The sequence below is a fragment of the Thalassophryne amazonica genome, chromosome 14 (genome assembly GCF_902500255.1).
Source record: "Thalassophryne amazonica chromosome 14, fThaAma1.1, whole genome shotgun sequence".
Lineage (NCBI taxonomy): Eukaryota > Metazoa > Chordata > Actinopteri > Batrachoidiformes > Batrachoididae > Thalassophryne > Thalassophryne amazonica.
In genome coordinates this window covers 59,579,247-59,598,211 of record NC_047116.1, presented here as the reverse complement: position 1 = coordinate 59,598,211, position 18,965 = coordinate 59,579,247, and the positions used below count along the sequence as shown (strand labels likewise).

Genomic DNA, 18,965 nt, shown 5'->3' with positions numbered 1-18,965 from the left:
TGTGAGTGCTACATATGCCTCTGAACACCACGCACACGCCTTCTGTCTGAGAGCAGCTGAAGTTAAAATTATGAAATATGGACCTGCACTCTCATCAAAAACAAAACAGAGCAAAATTATTCAGACATTATTATTTACTCATTTTTAAATTTCTGCCTAAATGTTTTGCGTGAGGTATAAATCAGTCTCTTTTGAAGGTGTTGTTATGAGAGCAGCGAACACTTGAGTGCAACCTTTAAAAGAGAAGAGATGTGCGCTGTGATGATGTCAGTGTGTATGTGTGTGCGATGGTGCATCGGCGCGTGTGTGGTCTGAAGCGGGAGAAGACGAGAGTGCAGCATAGCAGGAGCAGGTTAGCAGACAGAGAGAGAGAGAAATAAGGAATAAGTGTGACTGTACTGGAAAAAAAGTGTTCGGTTATGACTACTGCATATAAATATAAGGCTGAGAAGTAAAGGTGTGTCCGTTCATCTGTTCACTGGCTGCTCTGCGGAGTTAATTGGGTCACTGAAACTGAAGCAAGTTCAGCCCTGGATGCTCTTTGACAATGGTCAGGGAGCCAAGTGGTAAAGTTCAACAATATGCTTATACAGTACTACCGTTAATGGGCACGACTTGCCATAAAGTTGTCAGTCTAAAAAAATGGGAAAAAATTGCTTTGTACACAGGAAATGTTGTGAAGTAAAATTTACTCTGCTGGGATAACATTTGATCCCAGTCTAAATAGAGTTAAATATACTCTACCACAGGGCTAAATCAACTCAACACAGTGTAAAATCAACTCTTATTGGAGTAAAACCACTTGCATTGATCAGACGGTGTCACAGACCGAACGGTCCACCCTAAAACTGGGTCCGCCCGCCTTCACTGTGCATGCGTCATCAACCGCGGTTAAGGAATTTCACCTCGTTTCTGATTAAATCTGCACTCCAGTCATCTATATTAGCTTTTGTACAACTATCATTTCCACATAAATTCAGCATTATTTCATCAGAAAACGCAGATGAAGTGATCATAGCGCCGCAGCTACACGGCTGCTAGCTGTTGCATTCATTCTATCCGTCATTTTGAAGCATCAGGAATTAACGGTTCATTTCTGTGTAAAATGGCCTTGTTCCTGCTAAAAACTGACTTTGGAATGATTTAAGAGATTTTACCTTGTCATCTCATGGTTAATAATCACATTAATCCATTTCATCGCTTTGGGTGAAGAGACTCCGTCCACAGAGCGTCTGAGCTCTGAAATGACGCATGCGCAGTGGAGGTCGAGCAGGGGGACCGTTCAGTCGGCGACACCGGTAGAGCTGATTTCACACTACAATGGAGTGTTTTTTACTCTGTTTAGACTGGGCTCAAATGTTATCCCAGCAGAGTAAATTTTACTCAGAAAAATCTACTGTGTAATGGTGTCAAACCGCAGCCAAACAGAATGAGTCAAAATCTGACATTATAGAAAGGGGCAAAACTGATGATTTGGATGCCAGGAACATTGACAGAGAAGCAGGCATCAGGTTCTGTGGGATTGGATGTTGTGTGAGATCCAGTTGAGTTGCTCTCTGCTTCTTTCTTCAGTAAGCTACTGTTTAAACCAGTGATGTCCAAAGTATTCCAGAAAGGGCCAAGAGGGTGCAGGTTTTCCTTTCAGCCACTGACTCCAGCAGGTGATTTCACTAATTAACTCATCCCATCTGTTCAAAGTGATGTTAATCAGTGAAATCACCTGCTGGAGTCAGTGGCTGAAAGGAAAACCTTCATCCCCCAACCAGGGCCCTCTTGACCCCCGGCCATTTTAAGGATTTTTCCTTATTTGCCTCTCATATGCCTGCTATTTCAAAGTTGGTTTTGTATCAGATGAATAATACACCAAAAGAGGACAGAAGAATTGAGAAGGAGCCACTGGTTGTGTTTTCCTTCCGCCTTGTCTTGTGATTCTTCATAACTACCCACATTGACCTTGTTACCATCACATTCTGTCATTTATTTTTCCAAATGCCTCTCAAAGACGATGAGAGATGAGTGACAGTTTGTGCTACGCTTTTTGTTGCACTTCAACTCCAGCAAAACAAATAGATGCAAAACAATATGTGAAAGATGACTTTTGCAGCTGATGTGATCTGACTTTCCACGTCAGCTCACCTGTTGCTGTTGGTATACTGACCAAGTCACTTGAGGGATCATTTGACATTTACATGACTGTTGATCAGTGCCTTTAGAAATGTGCTCGTGCCCATTTCTGTGTATGACATGGATGGAGCAGTGGGACGGCACCACAATGGCTTATTGTTACAAATGTCACCAGTCTTGCTTGTCAAAAGCTGGCTCTGCTATGCGCTCGAGAATAAATGAGTTAGACAAAGGAGGCGGAGCCTGTTTGTACAGCATCAGACAGCTGTTTCTGCATGAATAGCAACAGCAGACATGTTTACTCTATGGCTTTGTACGTCATTCTTTGTTTTTTGCTCTTTAAAAGTCCACTGAAATCCATATTTTCATTAATGACTCCATTAAATTTGTCAAGTGTGTGTGTGTGTGTATGTATGTATGTATGTATATATATATATATATATATATATACACACACACATTAGTTGTCAAGTGGCCTCTGTGTGCGTGTGTCCATGTGTATAGCTTCAGTCACTGTGAAACCGGGGAGAGCTGACATTTGCCGTTTGGTATTCATATATATTTTGGGTCAAGAATGAATGTTGCAAAAAGAAAAAGTTGATAGAACTTTTTTTTTTTTTTTTTTAGAATTTAGCAATTTTAGCTAACCAGTAAATGATGGATATTCTGCTGCAATGCACCACTGGAGTTTCTGGTTTTAAATGTTGTTATTGTGGTTCATGTTAGTTTAACAGTGTTGTTAGCGTTATTGATTTTTTGTGCTTTTGTCATTCAGTTGGTTTAGGCAGTTTAGTTAAGTTTCTGTTACCATGAATGACTTAAGTGTCATGTTGCCATGACCATGAGTGAAAAGTGTAGTGCTTTTAATGTCTTCCGCTACAGTCTCTGTTTGTCATATTCAAAGCACCTGTTTACAGCAGATTGCAGAAAATACAAAAAGCTCTGTGTGCGTGCGTGCAGTTTTTATGACGCACAAACAGGGGAGAGCTGACATTTGCCATTTGGTATGTTTATGTATTTTGGGTCAAGGATGAACAGCACTAAAACCGAATGTTGATAGGACCAATATTTTTAGAGAAGCTACATATTTTAGCCAACAATACTGAACAATGGATATTGATGTTTACATTCTCGACTCACACGCCAATCCAGCAGAGGGGGGGGGGGGGGGGGGGGGGGGGGGTAAATCTATATGTTAAAAGTGTGAGTGCATGCATGCAGGAATTTACACTCAACAAAAATATAAACACAACACTTTTGGTTTTGCTCCCATTTTGTATGAGATGAACTCAAAGATCTAAAACTTTTTCCACATACACAATATCACCATTTCCCTCAAATATTGTTCACAAACCAGTCTAAATCTGTGATAGTGAGCACTTCTCCTTTGCTGAGATAATCCATCCCACCTAACAGGTGTGCCATATCAAGATGCTGATTAGACACCATGATTAGTGCACAGGTGTGCCTTAGACTGCCCACAATAAAAGGCCACTCTGAAAGGTGCAGTTTTAAGATTTGAGGGAGCGTGCAATTGGCATGCTGACAGCAGGAATGTCAACCAGAGCTGTTGCTCGTGTATTGAATGTTCATTTCTCTACCATAAGCCATCTCCAAAAGCGTTTCAGAGAATTTGGCAGTACATCCAACCAGCCTCACAACCGCAGACCACATGTAACCACACCAGCCCAGGACCTCCACATCCAGCATGTTCACCTCCAAGATCGTCTGAGACCAGCCACTCGGACAGCTGCTGAAACAATCGGTTTGCATAACCAAAGAATTTCTGCACAAACTGTCAGAAACCGTCTCAGGGAAGCTCATCTGCATGCTCGTTGTCCTCATCAGGGTCTCGACCTGACTCCAGTTCATCGTCGTAACCGACTTGAGTGGGCAAATGCTCACATTCGCTGGCGTTTGGCACGTTGAGAGGTGTTCTCTTCACGGATGAATCCCGGTTCACACTGTCCAGGGCAGATGACAGACAGCGTGTGTGGTGTTGTGTGGGTGAGCGGTTTTCTGATGTCAATGTTGTGGATCGAGTGGCCCATGGTGGCGGTGGGGTTATGGTATGTGCAGGCGTCTGTTATGGACGAAGAACACAGGTGCATTTTATTGATGGCATTTTGAATGCACAGAGATACCGTGACGAGATCCTGAGGCCCATTGTTGTGCCATACATCCAAGAACATCACCTCATGTTGCAGCAGGATAATGCACGGCCCCATGTTGTAAGGATCTGTACACAATTCTTGGAAGCTGAAAATGTCCCAGTTCTTGCATGGCCGGCATACTCACCGGACATGTCACCCATTGAGCATGTTTGGGATGCTCTGGACCGGCGTATACGACAGCGTGTACCAGTTCCTGCCAATATCCAGCAACTTCGCACAGCCATTGAAGAGGAGTGGACCAACATTCCACAGGCCACAATTGACAACCTGATCAACTCTATGCGAAGGAGATGTGTTGCACTGCATGAGGCAAATGGTGGTCACACCAGATACTGACTGGTATCCCCCCCCAATAAAACAGTGTTTTAATTTTCTGGACAGTCTAAGGCACACCTGTGCACTAATCATGGTGTCTAATCAGCATCTTGATATGGCACACCTGTGAGGTGGGATGGATTATCTCAGAAAAGAAGTGCTCACTATCACAGATTTAGACTTGTTTGTGAACAATATTTGAGGGAAATGGTGATATTGTGTATGTGGAAAAAGTTTTAGATCTTTGAGTTCATCTCATACAAAATGGGAGCAAAACCAAAAGTGTTGCGTTTATATTTTTGTTGAGTGTATTTAAGAAGTTCAATGTAACTACATAATTGTAAATATGTTAAAAAATACATGGATGGCACAAGAAAGTGAAAACACTTATTTCCATTGTGGTCCATTTAACAGTCAAATGAAAAAATACAAGTAATAATAAAATAATAACAGTAATAATAATAATAATAATAATAATAATAATAATAATGTGTATATGATAACAAGAACCTAAGCAATTTATAAATAAAGATAGTAAATTAACAAAAAAAATTACATAAATAACAGAAAATAAAAGGGTTGAGTTCTTCTAAAAATTGTTGAGATGTAACATTTTAAAAACATTCTGGACTCACACACCATTCCAACTCATTATTCACGCTTTGCTTAATTTGTTACCACCCTTGAAAAATGTCAGTCACTTATTTTATAAACACTAGAAAATCTAGACCCCATTTATCCTCACGGGCAACATGCTAGTTAGTGTGTGTGTGTGTGTGTGTGTGTGTGTGTGTGTGTGTGTGTGTGTGTGTGTGTGTGTGTGTGTGTGTGTGAGAGAGAGAGAGAGAGACACTAGGGGTGTCATGGTGCACAGATGTCACGGTTTGGTTCATGTTTGTGTTTAGATGTCATGATTCAATACTAGTTCGGTACAGGAGCTTTAATCTGAGCAGCACAGCTGCCATCAGACACTTTAGACAGTGAACGTTTTTAGAATGTGAACGTTTTAATGAAGCATTTATCAATTGATTGCATCTCTTGTCACTCGCATTGGGATGGAATTACTGTGCAGCGTGTTGTGTTTTGTTTTTTGTCTGTTTGTTTATGTTGCGTGATGTGTGTGAGGGCATGACATGTGTGAGGGAGGGAGGAGTTGCACTTATCCAGGATTACAGTCCGATCCTAACCTTCTGCAAGTTGTTGAGTGGCATTAACGTCAGTTCCCGGAGGTGAAGAATCAAATGCCGCTCCCCATGACCGTTTGTTTTCACCAAAAAGGTGGACAGTGACATGTAATACTTTTTTTTATCTCTCCTGTATAGTCAGTTAAAGGAGAAAGGATTGTTGTTTCAATTTGTATTTCATTTGGGAACAGCTACATTACTATTGCTGGTTTGCGCTCATGTACAGTACAGTACTCAACTATTGCAATTTCCACCCTGCGTGCGGCAGTGGTTAGAATAGTCATATTGAAATAAAATTTTCCACAAAACATTTTCTCATTAAGATGAATACTTTTGTGAGGAAGCATTTTAAGAAAGTCACACTTTTATTTTTGTCATACTGTAGAGGACCACCCGAGTCTACAGATTTGAAATCATTGGTCGCAGTGTGGCTGTCTTATTTGTGAAAATTTACATTAATTCATGTAAAATGTCAATTTATAAGTTGATAATGTTTTTTGTGTAAATTTGAATGTGCACTGATCTCATCCAGGGACAGCAATTCCACACAAATGTGTATTAGTACACTTACACTTTCAGGTTCATGTTTCGTTTCTCATTGAAATAATTCATTCAGTCACTTCAACTGCCTGGTTTCCTGTTTCCTTTTTCTGTCTCAGAAACAGCAGACTCGGGGGTATGGCCACACCTCTTGGACAGAGGGTCTGGCCACGCCTCCTGCACAGAGCACGGAACCCGAGTGACACACAGTCTGTGAAAATGAGACAAAACATCAGTGACTTACGGAAACAAATAAGCATGTGTCTATCATAATGTCCAGAGTCGTACCACGTATTCTGTGTGCATTTCTGTGAACCGAATCATTGCGTGTGCACCGTACGATTCAATACAAATACATGTATTGTGACACCCCTAATATATACTCATATACTCTATAGATTAGACTGACAGCTGTCAGTCAGTATGAGGAGAAACGCTGCTGTCACTTTTATAAGTGTGGCACTGACATCAGAAGGAGTCTGTGCCGCTACTCTGGAACACTTTCACTGAATCCCATGCACGCCCTTTAACTGTTGGATGCCTCTGCATTTCACACTGCTGATGTAGACACACCAACACACACGGTTCCACCAAATACTGAGCTGCTGAAGCAGACATGTTGATTCACCGCAGACAGATGCCGTTAAACACACACAGCTAGCATTACACTTGGGCTTTTTTTCATTAGAAAGGCATTTACTGGGAGAAACCACATTTCTGCTCATTTCTGTGGTCTAAGTGCGTGTTGGCGCAGTGCTACTAGTCCACAGCGTCACTGTTGGAGTTGGCCTGCTTCATGGCCTTGTGAAGGAGTTTGGAATGGAGCCAGAATGTGAAGGGAAGATTAACAAGGAGCAGTGATGGATAGAATACTTATCACAGGGGCAGAGGGAGGAGAAGGTCCTTTTGGAGTGATTGCAAGTGGAGAAAATTAAAACACTGAAGGAAAGAAGAGAAATGGTAGAAAAGAAAAAAAGAAAAAAAAGAAAAACAAATTCTCTATAAAAACTGAAACTGGAATAAATGGAAATGCTCTGTTGAGTCATAAAACACTGAAAAAGCAAAATCTTACGGAGTGTATTTGTGTCCTGGCCAGTCAAACTATCTAATGTACGAACTTAATATAAGACAAAATCACTGAAATAAATTTCTTCAATGAAATGAATCTTTGAAACATCTTGTTTTGAGTCATACATATCTGACATGAAGCAAGCTTTTTTGAGAGAGATTGAGCAAATGTATGTTGACACACCTTTCTTTTATTTCAGTGGCAGACGAAAGCAATGTGGGGTCCTCGGTTCGAAATACTGCAGGTGAGTCAAATTCATTTTAAGATATAGACCAGGCATTTTCAGATTTTTAACACATTTAATGGTTGCATGCTTCCATACCGTCATCAATTTTATTGTTTTCTTTGTCTTGTAGCTGTGTACAGATAAACTGCTTACAAAATGTGAAAGAACCTGTTGTCCTGCTCAACTTTTGAAATTATTTCATTTGTAACAAGTGCAACACTTTGTTCATATGAACCAGTTCTTAAATTATGCACAGACCGACATTGAATGAGATACACTAGCTTTTATTCAGATTCTTATGTAATAAACATAATCCCAGTGGTTTCTGTCTCGTTATTCTATGTCTTTGACTACTACTCAGTGTTGTCTGTGCACTGTTTCCATTCTATCCCTGCCTCAGCTTATATTTGTTTAGTCATACAACATGGTTTTTTTCTAGCGTATCTGTGTAACCTCAGTACATAGACCGTTACTCACGCTTATTTTCAAGTGTCGCCACTCCATGCCACTCATGCTTGACAGCAGTTGCTGTCACTGATGGCATGCTGAGCCACACCCCTCTATGTAGCCCCACTACTCAATGGAGGCAGGGCATTGTGCAGTTGACAAGAGTCCCTCTCTTCCTTACAAGAGGGAGAGAAAGTCCACCATCACTATCTGTGTGCCGAGTCTGTGAACCTTCTTGAAGTTAAATGTCTCCAAAGATAGATACCAACAGGTGAGTCTAGCAGTGGAATCATTTGTGCAATAGAGCAATTGAAGGGGTGAGTGGTTCAAACAGAGGGTGATGGAGTTTCCCAGGGGGTAATAACAGTGGGGACTAACCACCTCCTCCTTGACTGTACTACATGTCTGCTCACAGAGAGAAAGTTTCTAGTCAGTGTACTGCACAGAACGGTCCACAGCACCTACCTTCCAGACTAACATAGCTCCCAGCCCTCTCTCCAACGAATCCTTCTGAAAATTAAACCCGCTCTGAAGCCCCCTTCCAGTAGGTTGTTGATCTACAACATCAGCTAGGCATTTAAATTTGACAAAATATTTGGCATTCACTGCCCTGAAGTTGATATAACAGTGGGGAGTGGATTCATTACTATTGATCTGCACCAGCAACTGTACAACTCTTCAACAATGCTCAACTGCAGTATCACCTCTAATTCAGCCTCCACACCTTTTCTGTTCTGGAACACATCTGAGAAATGTCAGTGCAGTAATTCAAGGTCTATGGTCTGTGCTGTGGAGAGTTGGTCTATATGAATGGCTGAGGGAGGTTCAGCAATGTTTACTGTTTCAGCACTCTGGAAAACAAGTTCCTTCAGGATTAATAAAGTTCTTCTTATTCTTATTTTGACACCTCAGGACCCAACTCGCCTTACACTGTAATTGCAGTCAACTGAGTAAGAGACAGTTTTTCTCCCCATCAATTTATTTTTATTTATATAGCACCAAATCGCAACAACAGTTGCCCCAAGGTGCTTTATATTGCAAGGCAAAAGCCATACAATAATCACAGAAAACACCCAATGGTCAAAACGACCCCCTATGAGCAAGCACTTGGCGACAGTGGGAAGGAAAAACTCCCTTTTAACAGGAAGAAACCTCCAGCAGAACCAGGCTCAGGGAGGGGCAGTCTTCTGCTGGGACTGGTTGGGGCTGAGGGGAGAGAATCAGGAAAAAGACACGCTGTGGAAGACAGCAGAGATCAATCACTAATGATTAAATGCAGAGTGGTGCATACAGAGCAAAAAGAGGTGAATATAAAGAAACACTCAGTGCATCATGGGAACCCCCCAGCAGTCTAAGTCTATAGCAGCATAACTAAGGGATGGTTCAGGGTCACCTGATCCAGCCCTAACTATAAGCTTTAGCAAAAAGGAAAGTTTTAAGCCTAATCTTAAAAGTAGAGAGGGTGTCTATCTCCCTGATCCGAATTGGGAGCTGATTCCACAGGAGAGGAGCCTGAAAGCTGAAGGCTCTGCCTCCCATTCTACTCTTAAAAACCCGAGGAACTACAAGTAAGCCTGCAGCCTGAGAGCGAAGCGCTCTATTGGGGTGATATGGTACTAAGAGGTCCCTAAGATAAGATGGGACCTGATTATTCAAAACCTTATAAGTAAGAAGAAGAATTTTAAATTCTATTCTAGAATTAACAGGAAGCCAATGAAGAGAGGCCAATATGGGTGAAATATGCTCTCTCCGTCTAGTCCCCGTCAGTACTCTAGCTGCAGCATTTTGAATTAACTGAAGGCTTTTCAGGGAACTTTTAGGACAACCTGATAATAATGAATTACAATAGTCCAGCCTAGAGGAAATAAATGCATGAATTCGTTTTTCAGCATCACTCTGAGACAAGACCTTTCTAATTTTAGAGATATTGCGCAAATGTAAAAAAGCAGTCCTACATATTTGCTTAATATGCGCATTGAAGGATGTATCCTGATCAAAAGTGACTCCAAGATTTCTCACAGTATTACTAGAGGTCAGGGTAATGCCATACAGAGTAAGGAACTGGTTAGACACCATGTTTCTAAGATTTGTGGGGCCAAGTACAATAACTTCAGTTTTATCTGAATTTAAAAGCAGGAAATTAGAGGTCATCATGTCTTTATGTCTGTAAGACATTCCTGCAGTTTAACTAATTGGTGTGTGTCCTCTGGCTTCATGGATAGATAAAGCTGGGTATCATCTGCGTAACAATGAAAATTTAAGCAATTCTTTCTAATAATACTGCCTAAGGGAAGCATTTATAAAGTGACTAAAATTGGTCCTAGCACAGAACCTTGTGGAACTCCATAATTAACCTTAGTCTGTGAAGAAGACTCCCCATTTACATGAACAAATTGTAATCTATTAGATAAATATGACTCAAACCACCGCAGCGCAGTGCCTTTAATACCTATGGTATGCTCTAATCTCTGTAATAAAATTTTATGGTCAACAGTATCAAAAGCAGCACTGAGGTCTAACAGGACAAGCACAGAGATGAGTCCACTGTCTGAGGCCATAAGATCATTTGTAACCTTCACTAATGCTGTTTCTGTACTATGATGAATTCTGAAAACTGACTGAAACTCTTCAAATACACCATTCCTCTGCAGATGATCAGTTAGCTATTTCACAACTACCCTTTTAAGAATTTTTGAGAGAAAAGGAAGGTTGGAGATTGGCCTATAATTAGCTAAGATAGCTGGGTCAAGTGATGGCTTTTTAAGTAATGGTTTAATTACTGCCACCTTAAAAGCCTGTGATACATAGCCAACTAATAAAGATAGATTGATTATATTTAAGATTGAAGCATTAATTAATGGTAGGGCTTCCTTGAGCAGCCTGGTAGGAATGAGGTCTAATAGACATGTTGATGGTTTGGAGGAAGTGACTAATGAAAATAACTCAGACAGAACAATCGGAGAGAAAGAGTTTAACCAAATACCAGCATTACTGAAAGCAGCCAAAGATAACGATATGTCTTTGGGATGGTTATGAGTAATTTTTTCTCTAATAGTTAAAATTTTATTAACAAAGAAAGTCATGAAGTCATTACTAGTTAAAGTTAAAGGAATACTCAGCTCAATAGAGCTCTGACTCTTTGTCAGCCTGGCTACAGTGCTGAAAAGAAACCTGGGGTTGTTGTTATTTTCTTCAATTAGTGATGAGTAGTAAGATGTCCTAGCTTTACGGAGGGCTTTTTTATAGAGCAACAAACTCTTTTTCCAGGCTAATTGAAGATCTTCTAAATTAGTGAGATGCCATTTCCTCTCCAACTTACGGGTTATCTGCTTTAAGCTGCGCGTTTGTGTTATACCACGGAGTCAGGCACTTCTGATTTAAGGCTCTCTTTTTCAGAGGAGCTACAGCATCCAAGGTTGTGCTCAATGAGGATGTAAAACTATTGATGAGATAATCTATCTCACTCACAGAGTTTAGGTAGCTACTCTGCACTGTGTTGGTATATGGCATTGGAGAACATAACAAAGAAGGAATCATATCCTTAAACCTAGTTACAGCGCTTTCCGAAAGACTTCTACTGTAATGAAACTTATTCCCCACTGCTGGGTAGTCCATTAAAGTAAATGTAAATGTTATTAAGAAATGATCAGACAGAAGGGGGTTTTCAGGGAATACTGTTAAGTCTTCAATTTCCATACCATAAGTCAAAACAAGATCTAAAGTATGATTAAAGTGGTGGGTGGACTCATTTACATTTTGAGCAAAGCCAGTTGAGTTTAATAATAGATTAAAAGCAGTGTTGAGGCTGTCATTCTCAGCATCTATGTGGATGTTAATATCGCCCACTATAATTATCTTATCTGAGCTGAGCACTAAGTCAGACAAAAGGTCTGAAAATTCACAGAGAAACTCACAGTAACGACCAGGTGGATGATAGATAACAACAAATAAAACTGTTTTTTGGGACTTCCAATTTGGAGGGACAAGACTAAGAGTCAAGCTTTCAAATGAATTAAAGCTCTGTCTGGGTTTTTGATTAATTAATAAGCTGGAGTGGAAGATTGCTGCTAATCCTCCCCCTCGGCTTGTGCTACGAGCATTCTGACAGTTAGTGTGACTCGGGGGTCTTGACTCATTTAAACTAACATATTCATCCTGCTGTAACCAGGTTTCTGTAAGGCAGAATAAATCAATATGTTGATCAATTATTATATCATTTACTAACAGGGACTTAGAAGAAAGAGACCTAATATTTAATAAACCACATTTAACTGTTTTAGTCTGTGGTGCAGTTGAAGGTGCTATATTATTTTTTCTCTTTGAATTTTTATGCTTAAATAGATATTTACTGGTTGTTGGTGGTCTGGGAGCAGGCACAGTCTCTACGGGGATGGGGTATTGGGGGGATGGCAGGGGGAGAGAAGCTGCAGAGAGGTGTGTAAGACTACAACTCTGCTTCCTGGTCCCAACCCTGGATAGTCACGGTTTGGAGGGTTTAATAAAATTGGCCAGATTTCTAGAAATGAGAGCTGCTCCATCCAAAGTGGGATGGATGCCGTCTCTCCAAACAAGACCAGGTTTTCCCCAGAAGCTTTGCCAATTATCTATGAAGCCCACCTCATTTTTTGGACACCACTCAGACAGCCACCAATTCAAGGAGAACATGCGGCTAAACATGTCACTCCCGGTCCAATTGGGGAGGGGCCCAGAGAAAACTACAGAGTCCGACATTGTTTTTGCAAAGTTACACACCGATTCAATGTTAATTTTAGTGACCTCCGATTTTCATAACCGGGTGTCATTACTGCCAACGTGAATTACAGTCTTACCGACTTTACGCTTAGCCTTAGCCAGCAGTTTCAAATTTTCTTCAATGTCGCCTGCTCTGGCCCCCGGAAGACATTTGACTATGGTTGCTGGTGTCGCTAACTTCACATTTCTCAAACCAGAGTCGCCAATAACCAGAGTTTGATCCTTGGCAGGTGTGTCGCCGCCGAGTGGGGAAAAAACGGTTAGAAATGTGAACGGGTTGGTGGTGTACAGGGGGCTTCTGTTTAGGGCTACGCTTCCTCCTCACAGTCACCCAGCCGGCCTGCTTTCCCGGCTGCTCGGGGTCTGCTGGGGGACAGCTAACGGCGGCTGAGCTACCTTGGTCCGCACCGACTACAGGGGCCTGGCTAGCTGTAGGATTTTCCAAGGTGCGGAGCCGAGTCTCCAATTCGCCCAGCCTGGCCTCCAAAGCTACGAACAAGCTACACTTATTACAAGTACCGTTACTGCTAAAAGAGGCCGAGGAATAACTAAACATTTCACACCCAGAGCAGAGAAGTGCGGGAGAGGCAGGAGAAGCCGCCATGCTAAACCGGCTAAGAGCTAGTAGCTGCGCTAAGCTAGCAGATTCCTAAAAACACACAAAGTGAATAATGTGAAAATAATTTAGAGGTGAATTCAGCAGAGGGAGTGCTTTAGTTAAGGCACGTGATGATTACACTGTGAAACAAATCGTTATCTAGTTATCTAGATCAATCTAACTACGCAGATTAAACAGCTAACAGATACAGCAAAACACCACTGTGCTCCGGAACAGGAAGTGATACAATACCGCAGTGAGAGCCAACCACCAGTAGAGGCCAGTAGAGGCCATGCTCTAAACACGTTCACATGACAGATGTATGCAGTTCCTCCCCATAATCCACATCTCCCACTGACTGTTTGACTACAAAAGGTGCCTTCCACTTGGTGAGTAACCTCGAGCTAGATGTTGGGAGGAGTACAAAGACATTGTCTCCCGGCTTAAAGATTTTTGGGTGAGCCATTCTGTTGTAGCAACCTAGTCTCACAGCAAGTCGTGATTCAGCAACACGAAATATACATTCATCTATTGGTTCATGATATTGTGATGAAAAGCGCCTCATTTTCATCACGGCAGCACAAATTCATTCTAATTCATTCCGTGATGGCTGCACGAAATTAAAAGTGAAGTGGGGGGGTTCAGGGGTGGTTATGGTTAGGGTGGGGGCGACGAGTAAGATTAGGTTATGGTTAAGGTTAGTGTCGGGGTAGGAGTAGGGTTAGGAATAGGGAGTTAAAAAAAAAAACCCTGTCACAAAAATTTGACTTATTTCGTCACAGGAGCATGAAAAAAAAAAACGTGAGACTGGGCTGGTTGTAGATGTAATGTTGATGTTCCTCTGCCAGCAGCTAATTCTTCAGTGATCTAAGACCCAGTGCAAGTAACTTTGCTTGCAGTTCCAGCAGGTATTGAATTTCATTTTTGGCCAAGGAGGCCCATTCTCATGCAGTGAAACAGCACCTCAATCAAATGTAAAATGTATAAAGTTAAGCATATTACAGCAGGTGAGTTCAATGCTCACACTCTGGGCAGGCAGTTTAGCACTTCTGTACATCCACAGGGATACCAGCCCATTAGGATTAGGGCAGTACGGACTGTAATGACTAGACATACTGAGGTGCCCTGCCATGGGGTTGTGATGAACGACCTGGAAAATTTGGTTCCAACAGTTTGGAAGTCCTCTTAACCAGTGCAAGCATCATGCCTTACTTGAGACAACTGGTCATTATTTAAATTTGGAAAGTAGGTTAGATCAATGATGACCACTGTCTTGGATGCACAGCAGTGTCTCATCTTGAATCTGCTACAGTCAAAAAATCTTCCTCAAGGGACAATTGAGAGGTTGGCTCTCTTGGGTCCTCCTTGGGGTCGGTCTAGCTTGCAGTTCCCATGAATGCATCTTTATTTCTGATTTCAGTGTTCCCAGGAACTCCAGCCAACTGTTTTCGACAGCTAACAGAAGTGGCAGAATGGTGCTAACTGCAGCTTGTACTGTATTCTTTTCTCCCTTCAATTTTATTGCTAGTATAAATGAACATTTTCTTTTATACATCTTGCCTACATTTATTTTGCCTCTGCGAGTGGCCTGTGCCACACCAGACTCTGGTGGATAATATTCGGTTTGCGCTGGGGTCCACTAGGACCCAATGTCTATTCTTCTTGATGATGACTGATACTGAGCTCTGATCACTTGACCCACTTCCATCTATGGGCAGTCTTGTCGGATTTGATCTGAACTCCTACACCACCACAACACATCTGCCTGACAGTTCTCTCAGGGAAGGAGCAGGCCACACATCTTGGATTATGGCCACAGAAAATGTGACCCCGGTGTAGTGAGGAGACTCCTCCACGTTGTCTGCTCATTAGAAATGCATAAGTAATTTTTTTGTGTCACCAGAGACAAGTGATGGCAGCCATCTGCTCCCTCTTGGCCCAACTGCAGTCCATCGCTTCTAGTTTGTTGTTACAATAATGGTGTATCTTTAAATTAAAAGGGTATTTGATGAGGATTAACTGATTCAATTTTTTCTAACTGTGATTTCCCAAACCAGTCCAAAAAGCAACTTTCTTTTACTTATGTAGTATACCGTACACGTCTGTTGCTTGGTAGATGTGGCTGGGCTTATTCACAGAATTAATTTTAACATTATATGCATGATGAAAAATTAAGAGGTGTGGTTAAAGTTAACATGTAGCTTGAAATGAGCTTGTTTGTCCACCTTTTTCATTTCCAAAGCCTATGTTTGGTGACCAGCAAGGACACGACTTAAAAAGTCTTGTTGTAAAAAGCTTCCACGCGTATGAGTACAATGTAGTTTGTACCTGTACTTGGAAAAAACTTGTGTTCTTATGTCAATGTGTCACAGGCCTCTGCAGGTTTAATACTACTTTAGTACCTTCACCACTCCACTGTTGCAGGAGGGTAGAGGTTTGATGTGACACATGCTTTTTTAATTCAAACTTTCCCAAAGTGTACAACATGTTGTGCTTTAGTGTTTGAAATAATTCTACATTGAATAAAAAAAAGTCATAATTCTGACTACCTTCCTCTGTCTGGCATCTACGAGGTCTGTCAATAAAGTATCGTACCTTTTTATTTTTTTCAAAAACTATATGGATTTCATTCATATGTTTTTACGTCAGACATGCTGGAACCCTCGTGCGCATGCGTGAGTTTTTCCACGCCTGTCGGTGACATCATTCGCCTGTGAGCACGCCTTGGGAAGGAGTGGTCCTGCCCCCTCGTCGGATTTTCATTGTCTGGAAATGGTGGAATGAAAAGGACTTTTTTTCCATCACAATTTTTTCAGAAGCTGTTAGATACTGGCACCTGGAAACCATTCGAAAAATTTATCTGGCTTTCGGTGAAAATTTTACGGGCTTCACAGAGAATAAGGACTTTTACTACAGCTTTAAGGACTGCTTTAAGGACACTCGGTGCGCCGTGCTCCGAGCTGCGACGACGCGGCACAAACCACTGGATCATTTCTAAACGGATGGCTCTGTGGATACGAGACCGTCGTGTGCTCTTTCTCTGGTTATCACAAGAGCTGGACATCAGCCATTTTCCGGCAGATTTCACTTTTAACAAGAGATTTTGTCATGGAAAGCCGCGCGGAGGCTTCGCGCGTCACGATGGAGCCGCTGATGAAGCGAGACAAAGGAACACCTCCGTTTCAGAGTGTTAGAGGACAAGTTGGGACATGTCCAGCTCTCCACAATTTCTCTTATACTCACTCGACTGGTAAGCACTGAAAGCCGAGATAGGCATGTCCCAACTTGTCCATGGAGTCCAGGGCCGTTTTTGACTACTTTTGGTTTTACCTTTAAAATTTACCTTTAAAACAGTGTTTACCTCGTCTTGTTTGGTGTCATTTTTTTGAGCACAACCTCACCTGTGTGACTTTACATTTTTTTCATTCATTCTGACCTACTGTATTATCACAGTGAACCTAAAATCACACAGTAAAGTTTGTTTTTTTTTACTGTGAAAACCACAAATGTGTTTAACGAACCATTTTCATAACTTCAAATGTAAATATAAATTGGAAATTTCAAAAACGTACAAATGTAACAAAAAAAAAACAAAAACAAAGTTAAATACAACTATTTACATAAATGCAGGAAATGCTTCAGGCATTTTTTGTACAATTATTCACAAAACAGTCAGATTTCACAATAAGACTTAGAATTTCAAAAATATATGTACAAATATAGTGCAGGAAAAGCTAATGCTAAACTATTTAGAAAACAATCAGATGTCAAAATAAGATTTAGAATGTAAATATAAATGGTAAATTTCAAAAACATATGTACAACTTCGTGCAGGACATGCTAAACTATTTGTGCCACTCAAAAAAACAATTCCTGTTCAATACAACACAGAGGAGCACATCGCAGGCCTGACACTTTCACATTGTGTCACTCCTCGTGTTGCCCTTGTTGTTGTGGCCTTTTGGCGAGGATCTCTGCCTGTTACAATTGGCACAGGAACCTGGTTCTGGCTCCTGTTCTGTGGGACACCTGTTTTGTCTGTGCCACACAGTTGACACACCAGCTCCATCATGAAGTCCTTGTGTGTCATGGGCTGCACTTGCTTGACACTGCTGATATCAAGATGCAAGATTAATGCATTTGTGGTTGCAGTGTCAAGGAAGTGCAGCAACACTGTCCTGTACCAGCATACAGTTTTCTGAAGGGTGGAGTAGTACTGGATGAGCTTGTCAGATAGGTCGACTCCACCCATGTTTTTTTTTATTATAAGCCAACACTGGGTTAGGACAGGGAATGTCTTTCACCATCCAGCGTCCATCCTTCACATCCTTCGCATCCTTCACCCTTCTCCGCACTGTCTCACCCGAAAATGCATGATGGATGGTGGCGCACACAGACACCTCCCATGTGTCCATCCACATTACAAACACCAGAGGTGCCTCTCTTATCCATCTTATAGATCTTCTTTCAGATTTTTTTGTGAGAGCATTTGCCCTCCCTTTGGGGCATCCTCATCTTTTCTCCCTGTATGTGCTACATGCCCCAAACTTCATAGGTCCATGAACAGTTTGGGACTCGTGTAAAAATTGTCCATGTAAATGTGATACCCAATACCAAGCTAGTATGGCTGGATCAGGTTCATGACTACATGTGTAAATGGTGAACGTGAGTGAGTAGCCGTTACTTGAAACAGCCAGTACAAAAAGTTTCATACCCCATTTTGTTGGCTTGTCCTTCAAATATTGAGTCATTCCAGTTTTTGCCTTCATCGCCACCATCCTTTCATCCACTGCCAGCTCCCTCCTCAGGTGGTAATAAGACGGGCAGGCACTGAGGATGTCATCATAAAGAGGCCTGACTCAAAGCAGTTTGTCATGACCTGCTGTTCCCTTTTTCTATTATTTTCTACATCCTCATCTGGATCACTTAGGTGGATGTTCCAGAATATTGATCCAAATATGTCTCTGGACATTACTTTCACTGGAAAGGGCACAGACAAAATTTGACTTTGTTTCCAGTAGTCCTGGAGACTTGGCAGTGACACCAACGACATGTATATCAGACGTCCAAAAAATTTGTACAGATCTTCCATTTCAATGTTTGTCCAGTTGTATTTTTTCTCTAATGCCTTGTTTTTTGCAGCAATTTTATTGGTGTTGGTGCAGATTGCTCTAATTTTGTCAGTTGCAAAAAACAAAAGAAAAAGGTCTTTTGGACTTTGGGTGGAAAGTGTATCAACCTGGACTCTTGGTGTTCTCCGAGGCTGAAATCTGCTTACTGCTGGACCAGTGTCTGCATCCTCCTCCGTGTTCCAGCAGTCAGCGCTGGGGCGTGTCTCTGCTGTGTGTCCGAGTGGAGATCTGGATCTGGAAACAGAAACGCAAGCTCCGACCCTCTCTTCAGATCTCCGTACGCACATTGGTGGATCCACCAGCTTTGGTTGCTCCTCCAGAACAGAAGAGGGATCATCTCTTTCATGACCAGAATCCTCACTGTCTGTTTCAGACTCTGACAATGCGCTGCATGCTCCATCTTC

General features: G+C 41.7%; 1 protein-coding gene across 2 annotated transcripts in view; it reads left to right on the top strand.

Moving 5' to 3' along the window:
• Positions 1 to 18,965, top strand: part of LOC117524798 (partitioning defective 3 homolog B-like) — an 830,560-nt gene that overhangs the window by 429,943 nt on the left and 381,652 nt on the right. For both annotated transcript variants that reach the window (XM_034186621.1, XM_034186620.1), the window contains exon 17: positions 7,606 to 7,650. In XM_034186621.1, coding sequence (XP_034042512.1) covers positions 7,606 to 7,650 — 45 coding nt within the window. The remainder of the gene's footprint in view (positions 1 to 7,605; positions 7,651 to 18,965) is intronic.